The sequence below is a fragment of the Erpetoichthys calabaricus genome, chromosome 12 (assembly GCF_900747795.2).
Source record: "Erpetoichthys calabaricus chromosome 12, fErpCal1.3, whole genome shotgun sequence".
NCBI lineage: Eukaryota > Metazoa > Chordata > Cladistia > Polypteriformes > Polypteridae > Erpetoichthys > Erpetoichthys calabaricus.
The window spans coordinates 150955789-150981421 of NC_041405.2; the positions used below are offsets into that span (position 1 = coordinate 150955789).

Consider the following 25633-nt stretch of genomic DNA (forward strand, 5'->3'; position numbering starts at 1 on the left):
AAAATTAAAGTCACCGACTATTAAGAGTGTGTCATAGTTCGTAATTAAGATTGACATCAAGTCAGAGAATTCCTCAAAGAAAGACGCGTTGAATTTTGGAGGTCTATACACGGATAATACTAGAACGTGAGAATCTCCAGGGTCACTTATCTTAAAATTTTAGAATAGGTGCCTACTCTTAAAAAATGTAAGGGAGCCAAATCTTAAAGTTAGACCCTGGTGTATTTTTAGAGTCGCCTAATTTTAAATTTTAACCCAAATTCCCTATTTTAGATTTATTTTAACCCTAGATCACATTAGTTTTTATAACCCTTATATATTGATCTTATGGCTTTTGTGTACTTTATTTAACCTTTATTTTATTGCATTTTAGACCTATTTGATAGTTTTATGTAGAGATTGCTTTTAAATGTTTTAATTTTGCAATTTTATGTATTTATACACATTTATGCAAATTTTACAGTATTTTAAAAGTAATAATTATGCACTTGTTTTAAAGGTCTTTATAGCAGTTTTTAAGGTGTCTTAAAGTATTTTAAAAGCTTTTTTAATATTAGGAATGAGTGTTGTGGCAGGGAGGTAAACATAAATTTATACAAATGGTGGCGTGTACACGTGCACCTTGTTCTCTTGTGGGACAATAACCTCTACAAACCCTAACCTAACCCTGCCATTTTCCTTTCTTCTGTTTCTTCCTCTGCTGCTTGTCCAGCTAATCTCCCTGCTCTCTGCCCAGGCTCCATTTATAGTAGTAGGGATGCAGGGTGCGCTGGCACTGATTAGAATTGCAGAGGAGTGGGGGGACAGTGGGATTGTACCCATTTATAAGGAGAAGGGTGATGTTCAGGACTGGGGAAACTATAGAGAAATAAAGCTGATGTCACACACAATGAAAATCTGGCTTATAGAGAGAAGGCTTAGGGAAGAGCCCACCATAGGGGAGGAGCAGTTTGGTTTTATGGCAGGGAGAGGAATAGCTCATGCAGTCTTTGATAGAGAAGCATTTAGAAAAACAGGAAGGTTTGCATTTGGTGTGTAGTGATTTGGGGAAGGCTTATGACAGAGTGCCATGTCAAGAGGTCTGGAAGTGCACAAGAGAGAAAAGAGAACCAGAGAATTGTGTGAGGATTGTCCAGGATATGCATGACGGTGTGAAGACTCTGGTTAAAAGTAGTGTTAGGGTAACAGGCAAGACACCAGTTAGAGAAGGTCTGCACCAGGGATCCTCTCCAAGTCCTTACCTCTTTGATCTGGTAACGAATGTGTTGAGTCGTGGGGTAAAAGACCAATCCCCCTGGTGTAGGCTTTGTGCTGATGACATTGTGTTGTGCAGTAACAGAAAAATAGGAAGTGGATAGGAAGCTGGAAGAATGGAGAAGAGCTTTAGAAGATAGAGGAGTGAAGATAAATGGAAAAAAACACAAAATATATGAGTTTTGATGAAGATCAGGATTCAAAAGTTAGCCTGCAGGGTGAGCTACTAAAAAGAGTGGACACATTTAATATCTAGGATCAGTGGTGGACCAAGATGGAGAATCAGATGCAGAGATAACCCAGAGAGTGCAGTGTGGATGAAACAACTAGAAGAAGGTAGCAGGAGTATTGTGTGATTGAAGAATTAAGGAGAAGATTAAAGGTCAGGTTTTTAAGACAGTGATAAGACCAGCAATGATGTGTGGGGCTGAGACATGGGCAGTCAGGGGGGCACAGTACAAGAAGTCGGATGAGACAGAAATGAGAATGTGGAGATGAATATGTGAAGTTACAAAAAAGGACAGAATAAGAAATGAGATAATCAGAGGAACAAGAAAAGTGGGAGAGACAGCTAAGAAAGTACAGGAGAGTACATTGAAGTGGTATGGACATATGATGAAGAGAGACAAGGAATATGTGGGCAAAAGAGTGATGGGATTAGACGTTCAGAGGAAGAGAACGTGAGGGAGGCCAAAGCAGAGGTGGATGGATAAAGGAAAAGAAGATCTGAAGGAAAAATGACTGACTGGCAAGAAAGTGAAGGACCAAGCTGGTCTATATATCTATCATATAATGCCTTTCATATCTATCTATCTATCTATCTATCTATCTATCTATCTATCTATCTATCTATCTATCTATCTATCTATCTATCTATCTATCTATTGTGGCACGCGGCTGGGGGTGGTACCCAGCCGGGACACCCAAGAGGACCGGAGGAGGGATTGCGCCTCCTCCAGACCACGAGGGGGCAACCGCCCTGGTAGCTTTGGGGACCACGGGTACAGAGCTGTGAAGCTCAACTCTGTAGGGGCCCATGGTCACCGCCAGGGGGTGCCCCAATGCCTTTGGAGCCCTGGACCTCAGCACTTCCGCCACACCTGGAAGTGCTGGGGGGGGAAGAGGATCGGGGACACCCGGAGTGCTTCTGGATACGCAGCCAGAGCTTCCACCACACTGGGGAGTGCCGGTGGAAGATTGCTGGGAAGCACCTGGAGCACATCCGGGTGATTATAAAAGGGGCTGCCTCCTTTCATTCAAGGCTGGAGTCGGGTGAGGAGAAGGACAGAGCTTGGTGGAGAGGAGTGGAGGCGGCCTGAAGAGTGAGGCATTTGAGTGTGAGGCCTGGACTTTGGGGGAGTCTTGGGGGTTGTGTGGCACTTTAATTGTAAATAGTAACTGTAAATAAATGTGTGGTGGTGCTTAAAAATGTCTACCTGTCTGTGTCTGGGGCTCGTTCCACACCTATCTATCTATCTATCTATCTATCTATCTATCTATCTATCTATCTATCTATCTATCTATCTATCTATCTATCTATCTATCTATCTATCTATCTATCTATCTATCTATCTATCTATCTATCACACACGTGTGTATGGGAGTCAGCTAAAGGGTTTGAGTCAGGGCAGTTCTGAGTAATACCGGGATGTGGCAGAGTGCACTGACTCTTTTTCTCTCTTTCCTGCAGACCATTCACGGGAGATTCCACCTGGCCCTCTTGACGTCACTTCCGAGACCGAGCCTATAGAATCTGGCTGTAGGAGAAGACAATCAGATGCCTTATCTGCGGTGGGCCAGTAGCGAGTCAGCCCTGGTTTTTGGCACTGTTTTAATGATCATGACCATCTGACCACCTGTTCTGGAAGCCTCATACCACTTTGGTCATTTTGTGTAGATGCAATTACATCATGGATGGGGTATTAGAAGCAGTTACTCAATTTGTGTTTATTTAATCTCATGCCTTTCATTGTTTTCACAAAACCCTTTACAAGACAACTAACAGAACTTCGAACAGCAGCTTTAGGGTGTACTCACACTGGCAATTCGTTCTGTGCCGGAGCACGTTTGTCCAGATGTAACCCCACAAAGTGTAGTTCATTTGATTAGTGTGATTGCTCCGTGCCTGGCCAACCGTACCGTGCCCTGTCCCACTTGGAAGAGGTGGGCCCAATCACGGTTCAGTAGCATTTTGGAACAGTGTGATCACTGAACATGCCCGAGCACGGAAAAGACATGACGTCAATGACGCGACAAGCCAGATAGTGCAATTCTCATTTCATTCAATATCTTTTGAGTTAAAAAGAAGGTTTTATTGTCACCTTACATATAGAACGTGAATTGTAGTTGGCAGGAAAAGCTGCAAATTCCTCCCTTAACATCATTTGTCACCGTAAAGATTTTCTCGTACATACAGCACGGTTAACAGCAAAACATTGCACTGCACACTCAGTAAATCTATACAGGAGAAAGTAGGGTGAAATGACACCTTTTATTGGCTTACTAAATAGATTACAAATTCAAGCTTTCGAGGCAGCTAAGGCCCCTTCATCAGGCAAGGTGTAACAAAGAAACTGAAAAATACTCTAGCTTATATTGGGACAGCAAAGTGATTTTTTTCTTTCATCTTAGCAACCTTTTTGTTCAAACATTAGCAAAATTAATAAACCTTAGATGTATTAACCCTGAAAGAAGACAACAATGAACTAATAAAATGTAGAGATAAGATAACCATCACTAGAGAAAGTCCTGTAAGGTTGTTTTGAAGTGCATTGTCTGTAAGATAGGCCTCTGATGTAGTCAGCTGGTCACTCAGTCTGTTAGTCCACATATCTGGTCATAAAACTCTTCTCTCTATTCAGACCATTTTGTAGAGTGTTGAATTGAAGTATAAGTTTGTATTCCCATTCTCTCCGCTCCTGTTGGGTCTTGAAATTACCCATAAGCACAGTGACCCTCAGATCCTTTATGCCAGCGTTTCTTAACCTTTAAGTATTTGCGACCCGAATTTTCATAACAGTTTAAATCGCGTCCCCCTAACGTTTTTTTTAAAGTAGCCAACTAATACCAATTTGTTCTTTTTTAATTAATGAAATCTCATGGATGCATATTTTATTATACCTACTTAACTTTTATCGACATTTACCTAATTCTATATTTATTTTTCTAGTATCAGAATGTAGTTTAAGTTTAATTGGTTTTGGTTTCAATAGATGTATTTTTCATATTTTCGATTCTTGTTTTCTTTTTTTCACATCTTCGCGCCCCCCTTTTTGTTACTTTGCGCCCCCCTAGGGGGGCCCACCCCACAGTTTGAGAACCACTGCTTTATGCTATGGCCATTACTGTTAAAAGTATGCTGCCACTGGAAAATCAACACTGTTCTGATTGATATGAAATCTATGTGAGTTCATTTGTTGGCGCAGTGTCTGACCAGTTTCCCCACCATACAGTCCAGTGTTCGGGCACCTTATGCACATGGTTAGGTAGACCACATTAGCAGATTTGCATGTGAATGAACCCTTTATTTTATGCTCCTGCTGGCAATGTGGTATAACTACCTGATCTGTCATGTAGATATGTGCACAGGTGCCACACCTGTTCTGTAGGCAGGGAGATGTGCCACTTGCTGAGTTTCGGACAATCAGTTGTTTGAGATTTGGTGGTTGTCTGTATGCAAGGAGGGGAGGTTTTGGGAATATATCCTTCAGTCTATTGTCTTTCCGTACCATGGGTTGAAGCTCTTTCATAATTTTGTGAAGTGTTTCCAGATGTGGTTGATAAGTTACAACTAGTAGGACCCGGTTCTTGGTTTCTGTACCTTTCTATTCCAGAAGGTTTTCTCTGGGTATAGCCATAACTCTACTGATTTGTAGGTCTGTAGATTTTGGAGTATATCCTTGTTTGATGAAGTCTGTCCTGAGTTTCTGCAGTTGTGTGTCCCGATCCATTGGGTCTGAGCGAATACGATTGTAACATATTGCCTGGCTGTTGATGATGGAGTTCCGTATATGCTCTGGGTGGAAACTGTCATTTCTTAGATATGTCCATCTGTCTGTTGGTTTGTGAAAAATAGAAGTCATAAGGGTACTGTCCTTTATGCGAATGGTAATGTCCAGAAAGCTGATTTCTGTTTGTGAATAATTTAATTAAGTTTTATGCTGGCGTGGAATGAATTGTAATTCCTATGGAAGCAAAGAAGGTCTTTTTCGCTTGCAGTCCACATTATAAGAATGTCATCTATTTAGCAAAGTTAAAGCATTGGTTTTATCGCACATGTTGACAAGAAGACCTAATCTAATCTTGCTATGAATAAGTTTGCGTAGCGGGGTGCAAAACGACATCTCATTGCAGTTACCATTAGTTGTAAGTAAATGTCCTGACCAAAAGAAAACACATTGTGAGTTAATATGAATTTCATCAATAGTCTCACTGACTCTGTTTATAAGCCATGTTGTTGCAGGTACTCTGACAAGCCATAGTTCCATCATCATGGGGGATGTTTGTGTATAATGCCTCCACATCCATTGTAACAAGGAAGGCTCCCTCAGAAATGGTGTTTAGGGCAGCAAATTTTTTAAAGAGGTGGGTGGTGTCCTGTACATAGCTGGGTGTGCTTCTGGCAAGGGGTTTGAGAATGCTTTCAACCCATCCTGAAATCTATAAGAGAGTAGAGCATTATCCCACTCTGCACAACTCCAGAACAATCACAAAATAAGGAATATCATTTTGACATGCATGCTGTCACTCCATGTTCGGATCTTGTTTTGGCTTTACACGAAGTCGCATGATCATGATGAAAGCACACTCAGGCCCAGAACGTTAAGAGCAGTGTGAGTGCAGGCCAGCTGGGGTTTAGGGAGGTGAGACAATCGGGCTCGGTACGGAAGAAACATGCCTAGTGTGAGTACACCCAAAGACAGGAACCCAAAAAGGCCAACACACCCAAAATGCAACACAGTGAAAAGGATGATAAGTCAATAGCATGACAAAAATTCAATAATTTCAAAGGTAAGTAGTGGTGAGTCCTCGGACTGGCAGATAAAATTGTCAAGATGTTGTCAGTCTCTCGTTTCACTATATCTTCCAGGTCACTAGGTAACTAAAGATGCCCAAGTTTTATTTTGTGGCACCTTCCATTACAGAAGAACATAAAAAACTTGACAAACGAAGAGAGACCATTCACTCCATCAAGCTCGATTGTTCAGCTAATAGCTAAGCTGTCCCAACATCTCATCTTGATGTTTCTTAAAGGTTGTCAAGGTTTCTTCTTCAACTACATGGCTCGGTAGACACTCTCGATCTTCTCCCGGGAACATAAATTGAAGACTTAAAAGCATTTGTTTTGAATCATTTTGATAATCCTCCACACAGCAAACATAAATAAATAGAAGCCCACAAAAGACGGCCCCAATAAGTATCGGATTTTCGATGACTGGATCCTGTTTTCTCGGTAGGCTGTGCGGATCACATAGACGCTGAAGGTTGTGTTGAGACTGCAGAAACTGCAATGAGAACAGAGGAGTCATTCATTTTTATTGCATATAAGCACCTGGCGTGAAACTTCACATAACAATGTTAACATCAAGACATTTACAGAAATACAGTAGTGGTCAATTTGGTGGGCTACGAGTCCCAAAGCCCATAAATCCCCAATAAGTTCCAAATATACTTCCAAAAATGGCCACTAGAGAGGGGTATACCACCAAACTCCAGCTAGATATTCACTCACCGGCCACTTTATTAGGTACACCTTGCTAGTACCTGGTTGTACCCCCCTTTCCCCTTCAGAACTGCCATAATTCTTTGTGGTGCCAATTCAACAAGGTGCTGGAAACATTCCTCAGGGATTTTGCTCCATATTGACATGACAGCATCACCCAGTTGCTGCAGATTTGTCAGCTAAACATCCATGATGCAAATCTCCCGTTCCACCACACCCCAAAGGTGCTCCACTGGATTGAGATCTGGGGACTGTGGAGGCCATTTGAGTCCAATGAACTCATTGTCATGTTCAAGAAACAAATCTGAGATGATTTGAGCTTTGTGACAACATACAATGTTTTATCTAAATATTACTTTCGTTTCTAGGAATATATTCAAAGATAACAAAGGCTCAACATCCTTGGTTATAGGCCATTTACAGCAAAATAGACAAAGGGTCCCATCATTGGTGTCCATGCCATTTTCATTTGTGTTATTATCTGAGATACTCTGTTGAATCAAAATTCTAACGCAAAGTCTCATTTTTGCTAAATCTCTCTCTCTCTCTCAATATATATACGGTGGACCCTTGACTTACGACCTCAATTCGTTCGCAAAGACTGGTTGTAACTCAAGTTGGTTGTAACTCAAGATTATTTTTCCCATAAGAAATAATGGAAATACCTATAATGCGTTCCGAACCTCCCACAACAACACTTACTTAACCTTTTCATAATAAAAATGGGTTGTATCCATATTACTAACCGAGAATGGTAAACCGGATGGCATGGACGCAGGTACACGGCGATGGGACCATGAGACGTACTGCGCAGCGCACGTCTCATAAACCGCAAGCGAAGTCGTATCCACCACGCACGAAGGAGTCACGGCCCAAAAACGAAAGAGCTCAACTGACGTGAATGAGAAATGAAGCAACAACGCACCCATAGCTAACGACTAACGACACAGCCACACAAAAAAGAGGATTCTGCGCTGCAGCCCAGATTCAAACAGAAGAGGCTACGGAGGCCCCACAGGTCCATAAAGATAGTACGGAAGGCGCGGGAAAGTACGAAAGGCAAAGGCGCCTACACAGCATAGTGAAACCCGACATAGTACAGAAGGCGCAGGCATCACCGCCATATTGTGAGTGGCACTACTGCGGAGAGAAGTTAGGAATAATGTGCTGCTTGGGATTGTACAAACCGCTGAACCCTTTACACCAAATTCAAACACATTACAGCTCAATGATACAAACACAAGCCCACCTGGATAAGATCAATGAACGCAGGCGCCTACAACGCGCATCTGAAACTGCGGAAGCAAAGCAGGCACGGGTTCAAAACGAACCGGCTCGACTGACGGATATACAAACATGAGCCCGCCTGGATAAAATCAATGAACACAGGCGCCTACAACACGCGTCTGAAATGCCGCGGGCAAAGCGGGCACAATGTATTTCAGGATACCCAACACCGGGGGTAGGCGAGCGAAGCGAGCAGGGGGCAGAACCCCCGTGTAATGTGCATAATTTACCAAAACACCAATAATTTTTCTAATATACTAACCAAAAAGTTATAAAAAGTGCCTAGCCTACCAGAAACAACAATTTCATACTGTACTCACCATTTAATTTGACATCTTTGGCTTGCAAGAAGGGAGGAGGAGGAGAATGAAATGGAAGGTGGTTATTGTTTGGAAGGAGCTTCCTTATATAAATCTTTTCTTTGTAAAATTGTCGAGATGGTGGATTTCGACATTCTGCATATTAGCGAGATCGGTCACACGAACGCCACTCTCATATTTCCGCACAATTTCCATCTTCGTTTCGATTGTGATCGCTTTCTTTACCTTTGTTACCTTCTCTTCCTTCCTTAACAATTATCAAAATAAATTATATAAATCACTGCACTGACCGAAATTACGTCCACAAACACATGTATCTGGGCTCCGACTGACGCTTACGGACTCTCCCGGCTGTTTGTTTACAATCGTACAAGCGGATACACGTGACCGCATTCAGGTCGTAACGCAAGACATTGGTCGTAATTCAAAGCAAAAATTTTGGTCGTAAACCAAGTTATTCGCATGTCAGGCCGGTCGTATATCGAGGTTCGACTGTATATATAAAATCCAATGTCTGTCTGTATGTCTGTCTGCTTTTCACCAGAGAACTACTTAACAAATTTAGATCGGGTTTTTTTCTATAATTTGCTTGAACATTCCAGTTGATTTTGCGACTTCTCTTAGTATCATAGTTCGCTTACAGGAGGGATATATTAGCGCTAATCTGAGAGAGAGGATGCGGGCCGAGGGGAGGGGGAAGCGTGACGTCAGGAGTGGGGAGCGGGGCAGGGCCCTCCTCACTCATGTGCCAGCCTCCGTTTGAGTCGCTGTACCTCTGGCCACGTTTTGGAGCGTCTAGTGATACCTGTTTGTTTATTGATTTTTAAACTTTGTTTTGTTTCACTACTACACAGGCTGAGCCATGGGGGACACCTAGAACAGAATAAACAATGATGAGTGCCAAAGACTTTTGTCAGTTTCAAGTTATTTAATTTCTTTAATCGTGATGGGGTACCAAGAAATGTGTCCACATCTGCATAAATCCATATATCTTGTGAAGTGGGGGGCTGAACACTCCGCTAGAAGACGCAGTCACCCCCTGAAACCCCCTCTTAAATGGTGATACAATGGGAACAAATAGTTTTTTACCTCCTCTTTGCTCCATTACCTGCATTGTTACGGCACTACGGCCATGTGGGTTTCCCCGAGGGCGATCCGGCTCGCTTGATCCTCATTGTTGCTGGCTGGACCAGGCCAAGGGGTCACCCAAGTAACACCTGGCTGCGGCAGATAGAGGGTCATTTCCAGAGGGTGGGACTGGTCCACGTGTCTGCCTGGGGGGTTGCAAACCGGGATCCCGAGTTGTTTCATCGTGTAGTGGGTGCGGCAACACACTGTATCAGTGCATGCTCCCCAACTTGACTTGACTTGACTTTGCTCCATTAGCTGCTGGCTTGCTGCTGCTGCTGCCATGTTGCAGGATCTGCATCTCGCGTGGTGCTTCGAACATTTAAAAGCCTGTACAGCATAGTGATGGGAAGTTCGGATCATTTTACCGACTCGGACCTTTGAGTCTCGTTCAGCAAAATGAACGAATCTTTTTTCGAGTCATTTCGTTCATTTTAGCAAAATATAATTAAAATGTTACCTGTTACCTCCCTAACACATCTACTGCTTACACAAATGGTGATCACACTACAAACAAGACAAAACTAAAATGCTATAAGAAACAGAAAATATTAATTCATTGTTTACCTGGGTCTTTAGTCTATGATTCGCTCACCTCGCCTCTTATTTGACAACTTTTCGAGTTTGAGTCGTTCGTTCATCACGTGACAGCCCCATAAGCTTAACCTATGCAGTCTGAGCCGGAAAGAGAATTGATTAGTTCATTCCTCGAGTCTTTCGAGTCGTTCGTTCTTTTGTCACGTGACCACTTACCGGCTCAGTACCTCAGTCAAATACTATCGTAAAATTCAGAAACTAGGAAGTTGCGCAAATGCGCATGCACGACTGAACGAATCACTCCCACGAGACGACTCGTTCTTCCCGAGTCACATTAAAGATTCGTTCAAAATGAACGAATCGTTCAAGAACGACCCATCACTAGTACAGCAGCAGTCCTTTTGCCTCACTGCCTTGTCTCTCTTCTCCCCCAGAAATCCTCTGCTCCTGTTAGGGGTCCCGCTCCCGAGGCCCGCCCGTATGAAGAGGAAGATTTTCTATTCTTTAAATTGAGAGATGGAACTGTCCCCTCCGACTACACACTGAAAGAGACTTATGTTTGTTTGAAGTGTTTGAATAACGTTCCTGTCTCTATAATCTCCTTTGTGTTTCTGTGCAACTCTGTGACCCAAGCGTGACAATCTATATACTAGCTGTCCTCCATGGCGTCGCTCGCGTAGTAGTGAAACAGGACAATGAGGAGGGCCCTGCCCATCTCCCTACTCCTGACGTCATGCTTCCCCCTTCCCTTGGCCTGCAGGCTCTCTCTCAGATTAGTGTGAATATATCACTCCTGCAAGCGAACTATGATTCTAAGTGCGATGAAAGAAGTCACAAAATCAACCGGAATGTTCAAGTAAATTACAGAAAAAAAGCCCAATCTAAATCCGTTAAGTAGTCTTCTCGTTTGCTAACTAAGCGGAGTTAAGGGTATGCCCAGAGGCTGGCGCGTGAGTAAGAAGGGCCCCGCCCCCCTTGGCCCGCAGCGTCTCTCTTGGATTCACGCAAATAAATCGGTACCGCAAGCAAACTATGATTCTTAGCGCAATGAGAGAAGTTGCAAAATCAACTGGAATGTTCAAACAAATTATAGAAAAAAACCCGATCTAAATCCGTTAAGTAGTTCTCTTGTGAAAAGTGGACAGACATACATACAGACAGACGTTGGATTTTATATAGAGAGAGATAGAGACATTTGTGAGATTCTCTGCTCTTTCTCGACAACTCAGGTCTGCTGAAGAATGGCATCTGGTGATGTCACCCCCTGGGTGGCCTCAAATCGCAATCCACATTCTGGTGGAACAAGCTGCCCAAACTGCTGACTGCCTCAAAATGTCTGAAGGCCTTCTTGTTGGGTGATTTTCTGTCTAACTGTTAATGGCTTTCGTACATTTGCTGTAACTAAGGAAGTGCAACTCGCTTGCATTTTCTTTATGCTTTTCACTTGTGAGGATCAATTTTGTAACGCGTCTTGTAACATTTGTTCCCAAACAATTCCTCAGACTGATGTGTACTCGATTATGTTGACCACCTCTTCTGTAAGTCACTTTGAATAAAAGGGCCTGTTAAGCAAATAAATGCACAGTAAATGTCAAATGTTTTATTGATGGGAGTGAACAATGGAAAGGCACACTTTGCTTTTAGGTGTGATTGGCACTTCATGATTATCACTCACCTAAAAGCCACCAGAAGAGCAAAATGTCTAGAATTCTACATCATCCCCATGTGCTTTAGTGATGGGAGTGGACTATGGAGTGGCGCCATTGTTTTTAATCCATTCTGTTACTGTACCTCTGTCTTCATTTGTTTAAGTGTGAGTTTGCTGACTTGCTGGAAATACTCTCACGTAGTGCGGGAATGTGACATATGGTGGGCTCTCATACACGGTAGATGTATTTGGTGTCTCTAAGTTAGCGTAGTGTTACTGTGTCCTACGTAGGACTGGCCTCCCACCCAAGGAGAGTTCCTGCCAGAACAGTCTTCAGCCCCCTTATGACTCTGCAATGGAGTAAGCAGGTTCAGAAAAAGAATGGATGGATATTTAGAACTTTCTCTTACCTGTAATCTGGATCCACCACAATAGCCTTAAAGATGAAGATTCCATTGTATTTGGGAAACTTCACTTTATTCCAGTAGTGTCTCTTCAGAACTTCATAATGCACATCTGGATGAGTGATGGGAGGGCCGTTTGTGTTTCTGCAGTTTCTGTAATTCTGCACAATAAAAACAGCAAAAGTAGTCTCAGCCCTCTAAATTATACAAAACAAAAACTCAACAGCTGATTTGTGTTCATCAAAGCACAGAATATGCAAGAAAAGGCCAAAAAATACACAAATTAAATTAAAAGAGAATAAAACCGTGTATCTGTGGGAGACATCATGTTAGGTCTGTGTATACATAAGAGGGCACTTCAAGTTGAACCACGTGTCTTAGACAGAGCCGCATCTATCGGCATATTTAGCACAGAGGGGCTTTTCCATCCAAATTTTGTAATGTATAGTGCCTTTCATGTTTACCCATCTCACCATAAAGGATTATCCCTTGAGGGGGTGCTGCTAAGGGTCTGAAACATGGAGAGACTGATAGATTGAAATAAAATCCACTCTCTGATAGATAGATAGATAGATAGATAGATAGATAGATAGATAGATAGATAGATAGATAGATAGATAGATAGATAGATAGATAGATATGAAAGGCACTATATGATAGATAGATAGATAGATAGATATGAAAGGCACTATATGATAGATAGATAGATAGATAGATAGATAGATAGATAGATAGATAGATAGATAGATAGATAGATAGATAGATAGATAGATAGATAGATAGATATGAAAGGCACTATATGATAGATAGATAGACAGATAGATAGATATGAAAGGCACTATATGATAGATAGATAGATAGATAGATAGATAGATAGATAGATAGATAGATAGATAGATATGAAAGGCACTATATGATAGATAGATAGATAGATAGATAGATAGATAGATAGATAGATAGATAGATAGATAGATAGATAGATATGAAAGGCACTATATGATAGATAGATAGACAGATAGATAGATATGAAAGGCACTATATGATAGATAGATAGATAGATAGATAGATAGATAGATAGATAGATAGATAGATAGATAGATAGATAGATAGATAGATAGATAGATAGATAGTGTGGAGACTGGCTTGGACACAGACAGGCAGACACGCTCATGTCACCCAACACGCGTTTATTTACAATATGTACAATCTTCTTGTGCTCACCAGCCCCATAGACCCCAAAGTCCTGGCCACAACACAATGCCTTCTTCAGGCCGCCTCCTTGTCTTCCTCCCAACATCATTCGACTTCCTCCCAACTCTTGTTCATGACTGGAGGGAGGCGGCCTCTTTTATACACACCCAGATGTGCTCCATGTGCTCCCCAGCAATCTTCCACCAACACTCCCCAGTGTGGCAGAAGTGTCGGCTGCGTACCTGGAAGCACTCCGGGTGTCTCCTCTTCTCTTCCCCCCCATCACTTCCAGGTGTGGCGGAAGCACTGGGGTCCAGGGTCCCCAAGGCATCGGGGCACTCCCTGGCGGTGGCCACGTGCCCCTACAGGGTAGAGCTTCCAAGCTCTGTACCCGTGGCCCCCAATACAACCAGGGCGGACGCCCCCTCGCGGTCTGGAGGAGGAATGAGCCCTCCTCCTGTCTTCCTGGGCATCCCGGCCGGGCGTGAGCCCCGTCCGGGTGCCACAATAGATAGATAGATAGATAGATATGAAAGGCACTATATGATAGATAGATAGATAGATAGATAGATAGATAGATAGATAGATAGATAGATAGATAGATAGATAGATAGATAGATAGATAGATAGATAGATATGAAAGGCACTATATGATAGATAGATAGATAGATGTGAAGGCACTATATAATTGATAATGCACTATATAATAGATAGTGTGGCAGGCGGTTGGCGTCCATGCCCAGCTGGGACACCCCTGCACACTATATTCAGGGGGAGCAGCCCTGGACACTGCAATACCTCCCCCTGGACATTAGATGGCCACCCCCTGGGGTGGAGCAGTGCCTCGGTTTCCCACGGGGCTCCCTGGGAATGGAGTTGGGTGCAGCTGTGTTGGGTCCCACAGGCACCGCCAGGGGGTGCTGTGTTTGGGACTCCTGAGCCTGTGTGGGCAGCAAATTCATCACACCAGGAAGTGCAGCTGGAACTCGGTGATCAAGCACCTGGAGCACTTCCGGGTGAACTATAAAAGGAGACAGCGACCACCACTCAGTGGTCAGAGTCGGGTGGAGGAGGACAAGGTTGTTGGGGGAAGAGTGGTGGTGGTGCCAAAGAAGAGAAAGTGCGGTGGATTAGTGGTGTGCCTTATTTGGGACTGTGTTGTGTCTGTGGGTATGAGGAAGGCGTAGCCCAAAGACGAAGAAAATAAAAATTATTTATTTTATTTTACACGTGCCTCCTGTGTCCAATCTGTGTCGGGTCGGGCGCTATATAGTGTCTTCTTACAATAGATAGATAGATAGATAGATAGATAGATAGATAGATAGATAGATAGATAGATAGATAGATAGATAGATAGATAGATAGATAGATAGATAGATAGATAGATAGATAGATATCTGACAAAAATGAGAAAGAATATCAAGACAGAATGCAGAAGCAGATAGCCAAGCAAGACATAATCCTGAATATGGCTTAATATGTTGTGGAAATTCAAAGAAATGTACGTCACTACAACCCTGTGGCCAATTTACTGGTGGGCAAAAAAGTTTATGTAATATAAACATGGTCCCCATGTATTGGTAATCTTCCGGGACATGCATGTTCAGAATTCATAATCAAGTGTAGGTATTGGGTTTATTGATTATTAAACATTGATCTGTATTAAATGTAAACAAATGATGGTAAATGACCTGTGATTGTGTGATTACAGCAAAGAAATGGCAAAACCAAGGCGCCTGGAGGATTATGGAGCCCTGGACTCAGCACTTCCGCCACAACCAGAAGTGCTGCTGGAAGAAATTCCATGCACACCCGGAGTGCTTCTGGGTGCTCATGCGGCACTTCCACCACACCAGAAAGTGCCATTGGAAGATCATTACAAAGCACCTGGAGCACATCTGGGGTATTTATAAAAGGGGCTGCCTCACTCCATTAGTTGAGCCGGAGCCGGGAGGAGGGAGACAAGGCTTGCCAGAGAGGAGTGGAGGAGAAAGAGAAGATTTATTATAAGAATTGTGTGGTACTGTGCTTTTTGGGACTGTGTTGTGCCTGTGGAAATGGGGAAGGCGTTGCCCACAGGTGAAGAAAAGAGAATAAAAACTTGTGTTTATATAAGTGTGTCTCTGGTGTCTGTCTGTGTGGGGTTGGGTGGCTGGCACACCCCATAGTGGTCTTGTTACGCTACACAGCAGCATTTATCAGGTTGTATGGTTGCCAATATTCAAATGTACTTTGCATATTTTTTTATTTATGAATATTATCAATAATATGTTATTTAAAGTGTAACTAAACTCCTTCTTGTCTTTTACTACACCTAATTGCCTTAGGTTATAAATGTTAAAGGGGAGAATGGGAGAAGTTATATGGTACAATACCTGATAAACAGTGGTAAGTCTGTGAGATCTGAGGCATTCTGACAAAGGCTACACAATAAAGAATACAAAAGGGGAAAGTGGAGTAATGTATTACTCTACCAAGACAAAACAGTCACACACCCCTGTGCCACGTGAGGTTTCAGTTACCTTTCTTGTCCAGGCGGTGTTTGGGTTGGGAAACACTTGTCTGTTCAGCATTTCCTTCCAGTTCTGAGGCTGCGTCACACACTGAGATGTCTCGACAGTTTTCAAGTAGCCAAAATTGAACATGCCGTGGGTCTCATACAGCACAAAATCTGCGGGCACGTATTCGACAAACTGGTCGTCCTCCCACCTGCAACACAAACAGGAAGGCGCCTGTTAGGGTGTTCATGTTTCTACTCATTTCTGTAAACCTGATCATAATTCAGGGGGTGGGCAGCAGAGGTCCTGGAAAGCCACAGTGGCTGTAGGTTTTTGTTCCAGCCCAGTTTCTTAATGAGAAGTCAATTATTGCTGATGAAGCCAATATTGCTCGTGACATTTTGATGGTTCACTTTAATGGTCTTGCTTGCTAAGGTTCCCCACCCTTAATGGCTTATTTCAGTCTTAAACAGCTGCATTCCCTGTTTTTAATGGCTCCTTATTAGCAATAAGCAGTTCTCCATCTAACTTGTCTCCATTTACATCTGTGTGGATGCATCCTGCAGTATTTGTTTTAATAAAACATTTAAAGAGAAAAATGTGACAGACTGAAGATTATCCATTTTAGGCTTAAAATCATTTGGATGATATTATAGCAAAGGAAAAAATAATCTACGATATAAGAACCGAACATGGCAGACTTAACAAGTCATTTAATTAAATAAACTCTGAGACTAGCAAGGATTGGTTTCAAATTAACAACTGGTGTGATGGACGGCCGGCAGCTCATCCCGGCCGACACATCCAGGACGCTAGATGACGTCTTCCCTGCAGCCTAGAGGTGCCCCGGATTCCCGCAGGGCATCATGGAACATGGAGTTTGGCTTCACAACCCTGCTGGGTACCGAGGGGGCCAACATGTAACCCTGCAGGGAGACAAGGGGATTTTTGTTTCCTGTTTAGCCGGGCTGAAGAAAAATGTAATTCTCCATCTGACCCGGAAGTGCTGACAAGTCACGTGAACAGAAGAGGAGAAGCACTTCCGGGTCAAGGACTATACTGTATAATGGACTATAGGAGACCCAGCAAGCCGAGCCGGAGTTGGGAGAGAGTGTGACGGAGCTGCTGGGAGGAGAGGAGGAATTATTGTATTAACTATTGTGTTTATGGTGATGGAGGTGCTTTGGGGCACTTTGGAGAAGAAAATTAAATTACTTCTTGGTGCTTTTAAACCAGTATCTGCATCTGTCTGTTGGGTTTCACGGAGCAACAGCACCCTCAAGCGTCCACTCATTGACACTGGGTTGGAAATGAAAACCTGCAGCCACTGCAACCCACCAGGACTGACGTTGCCCACCCTGATATAGAAAAGGTCTCGCACCCTCTAGTGGATTCCTGTGCATGTCGCACCCCGACTTTTAAATGTATTTTGCATAGCGCTCTTCATGCATGCAGGTGTCGTCAAATTTCAGGTTTGATGTCATTTTTATTCTCTTATGTATGTGGAACTATCTTTTATCTCTGTAGGTAAGCTGCCTTTGTTAGGTTCCATGTGTTTTGTGGGTACCCTGCCCAGGCAAAATGTGGCTCCACCTGCCAATTACCACCAGGAACTTGTAATAAGTTGTGGCACGCGGCTGGGGGTGGCACCCAGCCGGGACACCCAGGAAGACAGGAGGAGGGCTTATGCCTCCTCCAGACCACGAGGTGGCGACCGCCCTGGTTCCTTTGGGGGCCACGGGTACAGGGTTTGGAAGCCCAACCCTGTAGGGGCCCATGGTCTCCGCCAGGGGGCGCCCCCATGCCTGAAGGACCCGGAACCCCAACACTTCTGCCACACCAGGAAGTGCTGGGGGGAAGAAGACTGGGAACACCTGGAGGGCTTCCGGGAACACAGCCGGCACTTCCGCCACACAGGGGAGTGTCGGGGATCACCTGGAGCCCATCTGGGTACTTATAAAAGGGGCCGCCTCCCTGCAAAGGAGGACTGGAGTCAGGTGAGGATTGGACAAGGTTTGTGTGTAGGAGAGTGGAGGCGGCCTGAAGAGCAGGCAGAGACTGAGAGAGGCCTGGACTTTGGGGGGGTTTGGTGCTTGAGGCACTGGGTTGTGCACTTTATTGGACTGTGATTATGCAAAATAAACGTGTGGTGGACTTAAGAATGGTGTCCGTCTGTCTGTGTCCGGGCTACTTCTCACAAAGTATATATGTTTGATATGTCACTGTGCTCTGTACAAATATTTTATAAATCTACTTTTCTTTCTACTCACATGCACAACTAACACAAAGCCAGATTTAGCACAGGGGCTCAGCATTTCAAACTGCTAGGCAAGCATTAGAAGACAAGACAGGGACAACTGCGAAATGGGCATTGTATACTACTTCTGTGTGTCAAAGTCAGCATGAAACTGTCTCCTCTTTGGTTTGTTTGGAATGGCATGATTCACCGAAGTGGGGGCCTGCACATGAAGAAAGAGCCTTGGAACATTGCCCGGCACACCTTTGAAACCGACGGACGGATGGGAGATGCCGTCATCCAATCCTGAAAACCCTTCCAACGCAGCGACGAAAAAAGGCAGACTCTATACATCCGTCCCTCACTCCCAAACTGGGTTCTTGTCATGGCTTCCTTCATCTGTTATGCCGCGTAAGCTGTCATTAAAGTTATTTCTCCTATGTGATCTCTTACCGCCGTATCACTAAGGGAGGGGTATCGCCATTTTATATTATATCTATATGGTTTCGGGTTATGTAACATGCTGCAATTTTAAAAAAACTCATTCCAACAAAGGAGCTAGCGCCCCCTCCTGGATACAGAACTGCCCTTTCTTCTATAATGTTCAATTTGAAGTGCCAAGTTGGAATTTCGAAGTTCCTGGTCAACTGGAATCATCATCAGTCAGTCACCCGCTATATCCTAACACAGGGTCACGAGGGTCTGCTGGAGCCAATCCCAGCCAGCACAGGGCACAAGGCAGGAATAAACCCCGAGCAGGGTGCCGGCCTACCGCAGGACACACACACACACACACACCCACACACTAGGGACAATTTAGGATCGCCAATGCACCTAACCTGCATGTCTTTAGAGTGTGGGATGCCCCCTCAAATCGGATTTCCAACTCAAAAACTTGAGGTTGGTCTGTCAAGTTCAAATCTGTCCAATTTTAGGTCATGACGTCAATACAAAATGGTAAAGTACACCGCAAACTTTAGTGAGAGCTGTAGTATTAAACTGTTTACGAGCATTTCTGTCCATTTGTGCCTCATTCAATCAGTCGTACACACCGTGCGGTCTGTGGACATGCTGCTACTGTGTTTGGATTTGCACAAAACCGTGTAATGTGCTGTTATCAACTGCTATTTATTCTGATGGAGTGAGCACAACAAAGGTTATCCAGAATCCAGTCATGTTGGTTTTCCCAATGTTTTACTGGAACGAGATCAACTGGATTGTGACATCATTCCCAGCTCCAACATTCGACATCTGAGGTATTTGGAGTGCAGTACAAATCTGGAGGGTCTTCCACGGTTCCTGATAATTCATTGTAAATGCAGTCTGGGTTATTTGTGTCTTGCTGTGCTTCTGCCTTTTGTATTTTAAGTGCGCAGAACAACAGACGGGCATCCCAGCCAGGAAGGAGGAGTTGTTCTTGCTTGGCCGGGAAGCCATAATAGAAGGATGGCCAAATTATGCACACTACCCGGCCTTATAATTCTCATCCTGTCTGGGATGCCGGAAGAAAGAATGGACTGATGAAAGCTGGAAGCCAGGAGCAGTTTTTCCCCCAAGTGGATGGCAGCAACCCTCACAAGTAGTCCCAGTTTGGACATCTGCAGGGATGCATGGGAATTGGGAGCCCAATAACGCAGCCCTGTAGGGGTCCTTGGAAGATGATAGAGGATGCTGCCGGAGGTGGACCACCCTGGTTTCTATATGACCTGGAAGTGCTTCCAACTAGCCACGACACGCCACTGGAAGTACACCCGGGACCAGCTTAAAAGGAGCCGGGAGGCAGCGGGTGGCAGAACAGAAGGGGAGAGAGCAAGCACTTAAAGTCTGTATATTGGCTATGATAATTGCTAAATGTGAGCTGGATGGAGTTAAAAAAAAAACCTTTATTTGAACCCTGAGTTGTTTTGGGTCTTGTGTGTCTGGGGTTTGGGGGCTCTTTGGTGCCCTCTACTGTTCACAGTGTATTTTAGAATTTTGACCCTCTTGCCATTTTTTTTCTGACCACTCTATTTGTATTCTGTATTGGGATTTTTGTCCAACTTGGACTGTCTTTCTTACAAGCAATTCCCTTTTCCTTTGTGCTCCATGGAGCATCATTTTGACTGGGATACCTTCAGTGAAGAATAAACCTTTCATTTTATAAAGATTCGGTTCTTGCCCTTATTATCAGCCAGGGTTTGAAAGCGATATCCCCCTCTAGCTGGCATTACTGCAAATGTGTGGCACTACCTGCTTCGGAACTCTTTAGTGCTTGGGACTGCTGGTTCACGACAGCAACTTCACAGGTCAAATGCAATTACAAACTTTACAAATTGCTAATTACATAGCCATGTCTTCCCATTCTTTTAAAGTGCTTGTTATACAGTAATCCCTCGCTATATCGCGCTTCGACTTTCGTGGCTTCACTCTACCGCGGATTTTATATGTAAGCATATTTAAATATATATCGTGGATTTTTTGCTGGTTCACGGATTTCTGCAGACAATGGGTCTTTTAATTTCTGGTACATGCTTCCTCAGTTGGTTTGCCCAGTTGATTTCATACAAGGGACGCTATTGGCAGATGGCTGAGAAGCTACCCAATCAGAGCACGTATTACCTATTAAATAAAACTCCTCAAATATATTGGGAGCACAGGGGCTGTTCGCACCCCTAGAAGATATGGCCGCTCCTCAAAAAACACTGAAAGATTACCTTCACATTGCTCTCTTCCTTGCTGGGCTTAAATGTGGCTGTTTTGTCAAGCGATATGCTTCCTGCATGGTGCTTCGCATACTTAAAAGATCAAACAGCACATATTGATTTTTGATTGTTTGTTTTTTTCTCTCTCTCTCTCTTGCTCTGACATTCTCTGCTCCTGACGGAGGGGGTGTGAGCAGGGGGGCTGTTCGCACTCCTAGACGATACGGACGCTCATCTAAAAATGCTGAAAGATTATCTTCACGTTGCTCCCTTTCTTGCAGCTGCTTTGTCAAGCGACATGCTTCCTACATGGTGCTTCGCATACTTAAAAGCTCGAACGGCACGTATTGATTTTTAACTGTTTGTTTTTCTCTGTCTCTCTCTCTCACTCTCTCTGACATTCTCTGCTCCTGACGGAGGGGGTGTGAGCAGGGGGGCTGTTCACACCACTAGACGATACGGACGCTCCTCTAAAAAAATGCTGAAAGACTTCACATTGCTCCCTTCCTAGCAGCTGCGTTGTCTGGCGGTGCTTCGCATAATTAAAAGCCCAAACAGCCCTATTGATTTCTGATTGTTTGCTTTTATCTCTCTATCTGTCTGACATTCTCTGCTCCTGACGCGCACTCCTTTGAAGATGAAGATATGTTTGCATTCTTTTAATTGTGAGACGGAACTGTCATCTCTGTCTTGTTATGGAGCACAGTTTAAACTTTTGAAAAAGAGACAAATGTTTGTTTGCAGTGTTTGAATAACGTTCCTGTCTCTCTACAACCTCCTGTGTTTCTGTGCAAATCTGTGACCCAAGCATGACAATATAAAAATAACTATATAAACATATGATTTCTACTTCGCGGATTTTCATCTTTCACGGGGGTTTTGGAACGCAACCCCGTGATCGAGGAGGGATTACTGTATTCCTCTGGTCTCATGTATGAAAGAGTTTGTGAAATGAAATTTAGTACTGTCACATATGAGGATCGCAACCCAAGCTCTTCACCAGGTATGTGATACCACCCCGGGCTGAGAGGGGGCGCTGCCACTAATAGTCTCGTCATTTTCTTTTTCTCCAGTCTTGAAAAACCACCCAGTGAAAGCAACTGACTCCACTCCTTCTGGTCCCAGTGCTTCAAAAGGACGACTGCCCAGAAGGAGGTTTCGCTTATCACAGAAGGAGCTCCGAGTCAGACGACCCAAATTACTTAGAAGTCACTCCACTATGTGGCGATTGCTTTTGTTGTTTTTCTCAAGCCATCAAGTGTTGTTTTTTTTATTGGACTCTCATCAATAAATGGTGTATAAGTCGGGGTCTGATTTTATGATTGATTTTTCGGGTTTCAAGACACGACATATACGTGAGTATATACGGTAATAAATGAATAAATAAATAGCCATATAAAAAGGCCCACACAATCACTGGATTAGAGATCAGATTTGTTTGTTGTGTTTTGCTTCTTTAGAGTAAATCTGTTTGCCTGTTTCCTGTTTTTGGCCATTTTTGCTCTGTTTCATCATCATTTTCAAAGAAAATTCCTTTTCTATAATGGTTCGTTACTGAAGCCAAACATTTTTAATGGTTTTCCTTTCCCTTGAAATGCATTTTGATATGTGTTTGACATTTAAGGTATTTTGGAACTTTTTCCCCTTTTTTGGAGCCTGCTAGTATAGTTTAGGGTCAAGCTGCCTTGGGTGAGGCCTATTGCTGGTAGTGTTGGATCAGTACTAAAAAGTTTGACTCTTGTATTGATACCAGCATTCAGACTTCAGTACTGTTACCAAAATGGCTCCAAATCAAATAACAGATAACTCCAAAACCCTCCATCTTACTCCAGCCTCACAATTGCTCACCTGCCTGTTGCACTGCACCATTGCACCATACTCCACACTCCTTTATTCTTTATAGCTGTAAAATCCCAAATGGCATTGAAGCAAGAAGGTGTTGGGTTTCTTGTGACGTTCTGATTATTCGAAGCATATAGTTTTATAATAATTAATAATTCTTTGCATTTATATAGCGCTTTTCTCACTACTCAAAGCACTCAGCAATTGCAGGTTAAGGGCCTTGCTCAAGGGCCCAACAGAGCAGAGTCCCTATTGGCATTTACGGGATTCGAACCGGCAACCTTCCGATTGCCAGTGCAGATCCCTAGCCTCACAGCCACCACTCCTGACGTTTACTTCTGGTAATGGAAATTCTGAAACACTGGTACCGTACCGTTACTAAAATTTGAATATTTTGGTACTTTGCCAGTACCTACATACTGAATAACCCTAATTTCTGAACAGGCCAAGTCATGCCCTGGCCTAATTTGCTAATCTGCTTGCCATTTTTGACCAACACTCATCCTCTCATTCTCTCTCAATCTCTATCTGTATAAAGCGCCTTACAGTTCCAGAAGTGGAATCCAGGGTATCTTCGAATTCACCAGAATGGGGCAGCCATATTTTGTGTAATTATAATACACAGATAGGTCTTCTGTAGCTGTTTCACTATTAGAAAGAAACTCAGGATCATAGACATTTCTGCAAGAAAAAAAAAATAAGCCAGTTAGTCAAAATTAATTTATACAAAGTCTTATATAATTAAATCTATATTTCACCTTATACAACCCCAAATCAGAAAAGGTTGGGATGGAATGAAAAGTGCAAATTAAAAAAAAATACGGTGGTTCTTAAATGTACTTTGACTTTTATTTTATTGCAGACAGTATGAACTCAAGATATTTCATGTTTTGTCTGGTCCACTTAATTTCATTTGTTCATATACATCCATTCTTGCATTTCAGGCCTGCCACACATTCCAGAATAAATTGGGACAGTAAGACATTCAGCACTTTGTCATGTCGCCATTCCTTCTCACAACATTTAAAAGATGTTTTGGCACCAAGGATACCAAGCGATGAAGCGTTTCAGGTGTCATTTTGTCCCATTCTTCCTGTAAACGCGTCTTAAGATGTTTAGGGACCTTCAGAACACGACTTGATTTTTAATAATTAATTGGACAGGACTGGTGAGCTTTGTTGGGCTGAATGGCCTGTCTTCATCCAGATTGTTCTAATGTCTTACCCGCCCTCCACTCAAGCTCCCCATTCACCCCATTTTCACTATGATTGTCGATACCTTGTCTAGATTGTTCTAATATTCTAAGCTTCAGGGGTCCTAATCCCGATAGGGGTCCCAGAAGTGACTTTAATTTCCATCCCCTCCTAACTCGAAAACTATAACGTATAGGATATTTTTATTAACACCAGTGACTCTGACATGTCAGATAACCCAAAACGGCAATTCTAATCAAAATCGGGGATGTGTGGCATAGTAGAAAAGGCTTTGGACTTCAAACCTTGAGGTTGTGGGTTCAGATCCCACTATCGACACTGTGTGCTCCAATTAGAAAACCAAAATACTGTAAATGTAACCAATTGTTTCATAAATGTTGTAAGTCGCCTTGGATAAAGGTGTCAGACAAATAAATAAATGTAATTGGTTATATTAAATAAAAAATGTGGTGATTTATCATGGATAAAAAAAAAACGTTGAAGAAGATAATGGTGGTTTCCCAGAGCTTGTGGTTGGTTGTGAAGGGTCCCCCATAACAGTTCAAGCTTCAGGGCCCCAAAAAATGTAGGTCTGCCACTGCCTTTCACTGTGTGAAATTATGAAAAATATAATTATGATACTCACTTTGAAATCGTGTAAGTGAAATTGTTGGCCAGTTGGTAGGGACTGAAGAGGTCCTTCTCGCACACAGTGAAGTTGCTATATTTTTGGTTATAACAGAGAACAAAGACAGTGTCAGAATTTGAATATTAAAGCCCAGAAAACATCCATATCCATTCTCTATACACACTAACATAGTACATTGGTACATTATCACCATCCTGTCAGATATCACACTCTGAAGGTCTGCATGTACAATAAATAGGACAGGGGACCAATGGCTAAACCAGCTTACTGAACACAGCCAACATGAAACATTTCCTGAAAGCTTGGATAGCAAAGTCTTCATGTGCTCAGCCATCGCAATTAAAAACCAGAAAGTAGCAAACTCGACAGTTTCAAAAACCTGAACAAACTGATTAGCACTACACCATATGGTGTATGGTGTCCTCCATAACGTTTGGGACACACGTGTTGATTGGGAGGCAGTCAAAGGGGTGTGTTCAGCGAGGGGCTGGCAAAGTGCACTAATGCCTGTTCTTCTTCATCTGCAGGTCCTCAGAAAAGAAGACTTCCTGATACCTCACTTCCTGTTCCTTCCACCATGAGACTCAATTCCAGTTCCTCCCGAAGAGATTCTCCCATTAACCTCTCTACCTGACGTCACTAACGCACCTCTGTCCCGCCTCTTCCTGTCTGAATTTTAATATAAACTCCCTACAGCTAGTTACAAGCAGTCTTATGTTAGGCTCAGTCTCGAGACATCACTCTTTTGTGCATTGTAATTTGGCAATATTGTTTTTTTTTTGCTTTTGTTGACAGTATATGGGGTGCTGCCCCCAACCCTTTTAGTTGGTCTTGCCTCTTCATTTACAACTAATTTTTCCTTGATGCACCCCCCTCTGCTCCACAGTTTAAAATTACAAATCGAACAATTCAGACATCGTGATTAAAGTGCACATTGCAGACTTTCATTTAAGAGGATTTGCAGACATTTCGGTCACACCAGGTAGAAATAACTATATGAATAACGCAAGTGATATACTTCGTCAGGAATTTAAATATGAACA

At 43.1% G+C, this 25633-nt stretch overlaps 1 protein-coding gene across 1 annotated transcript in view; it reads right to left on the reverse strand.

Annotated features, from left to right (window-relative positions):
- Nucleotides 1-6372: 6372 nt before the first annotated feature.
- LOC114661580 (cation channel sperm-associated auxiliary subunit delta-like) overlaps nucleotides 6373-25633 on the reverse strand; it is a 103447-nt gene continuing 84186 nt past the window's right edge. The window contains exons 18-22 of the mRNA XM_028814712.2: nucleotides 24588-24662; nucleotides 23295-23429; nucleotides 16014-16200; nucleotides 12307-12461; nucleotides 6373-6758 (exon numbers count right to left, since the gene is read on the reverse strand). Of these exons, the coding sequence (XP_028670545.2) occupies nucleotides 6584-6758; nucleotides 12307-12461; nucleotides 16014-16200; nucleotides 23295-23429; nucleotides 24588-24662 (727 nt within the window). The 3' untranslated portion in view covers nucleotides 6373-6583. The remainder of the gene's footprint in view (nucleotides 6759-12306; nucleotides 12462-16013; nucleotides 16201-23294; nucleotides 23430-24587; nucleotides 24663-25633) is intronic.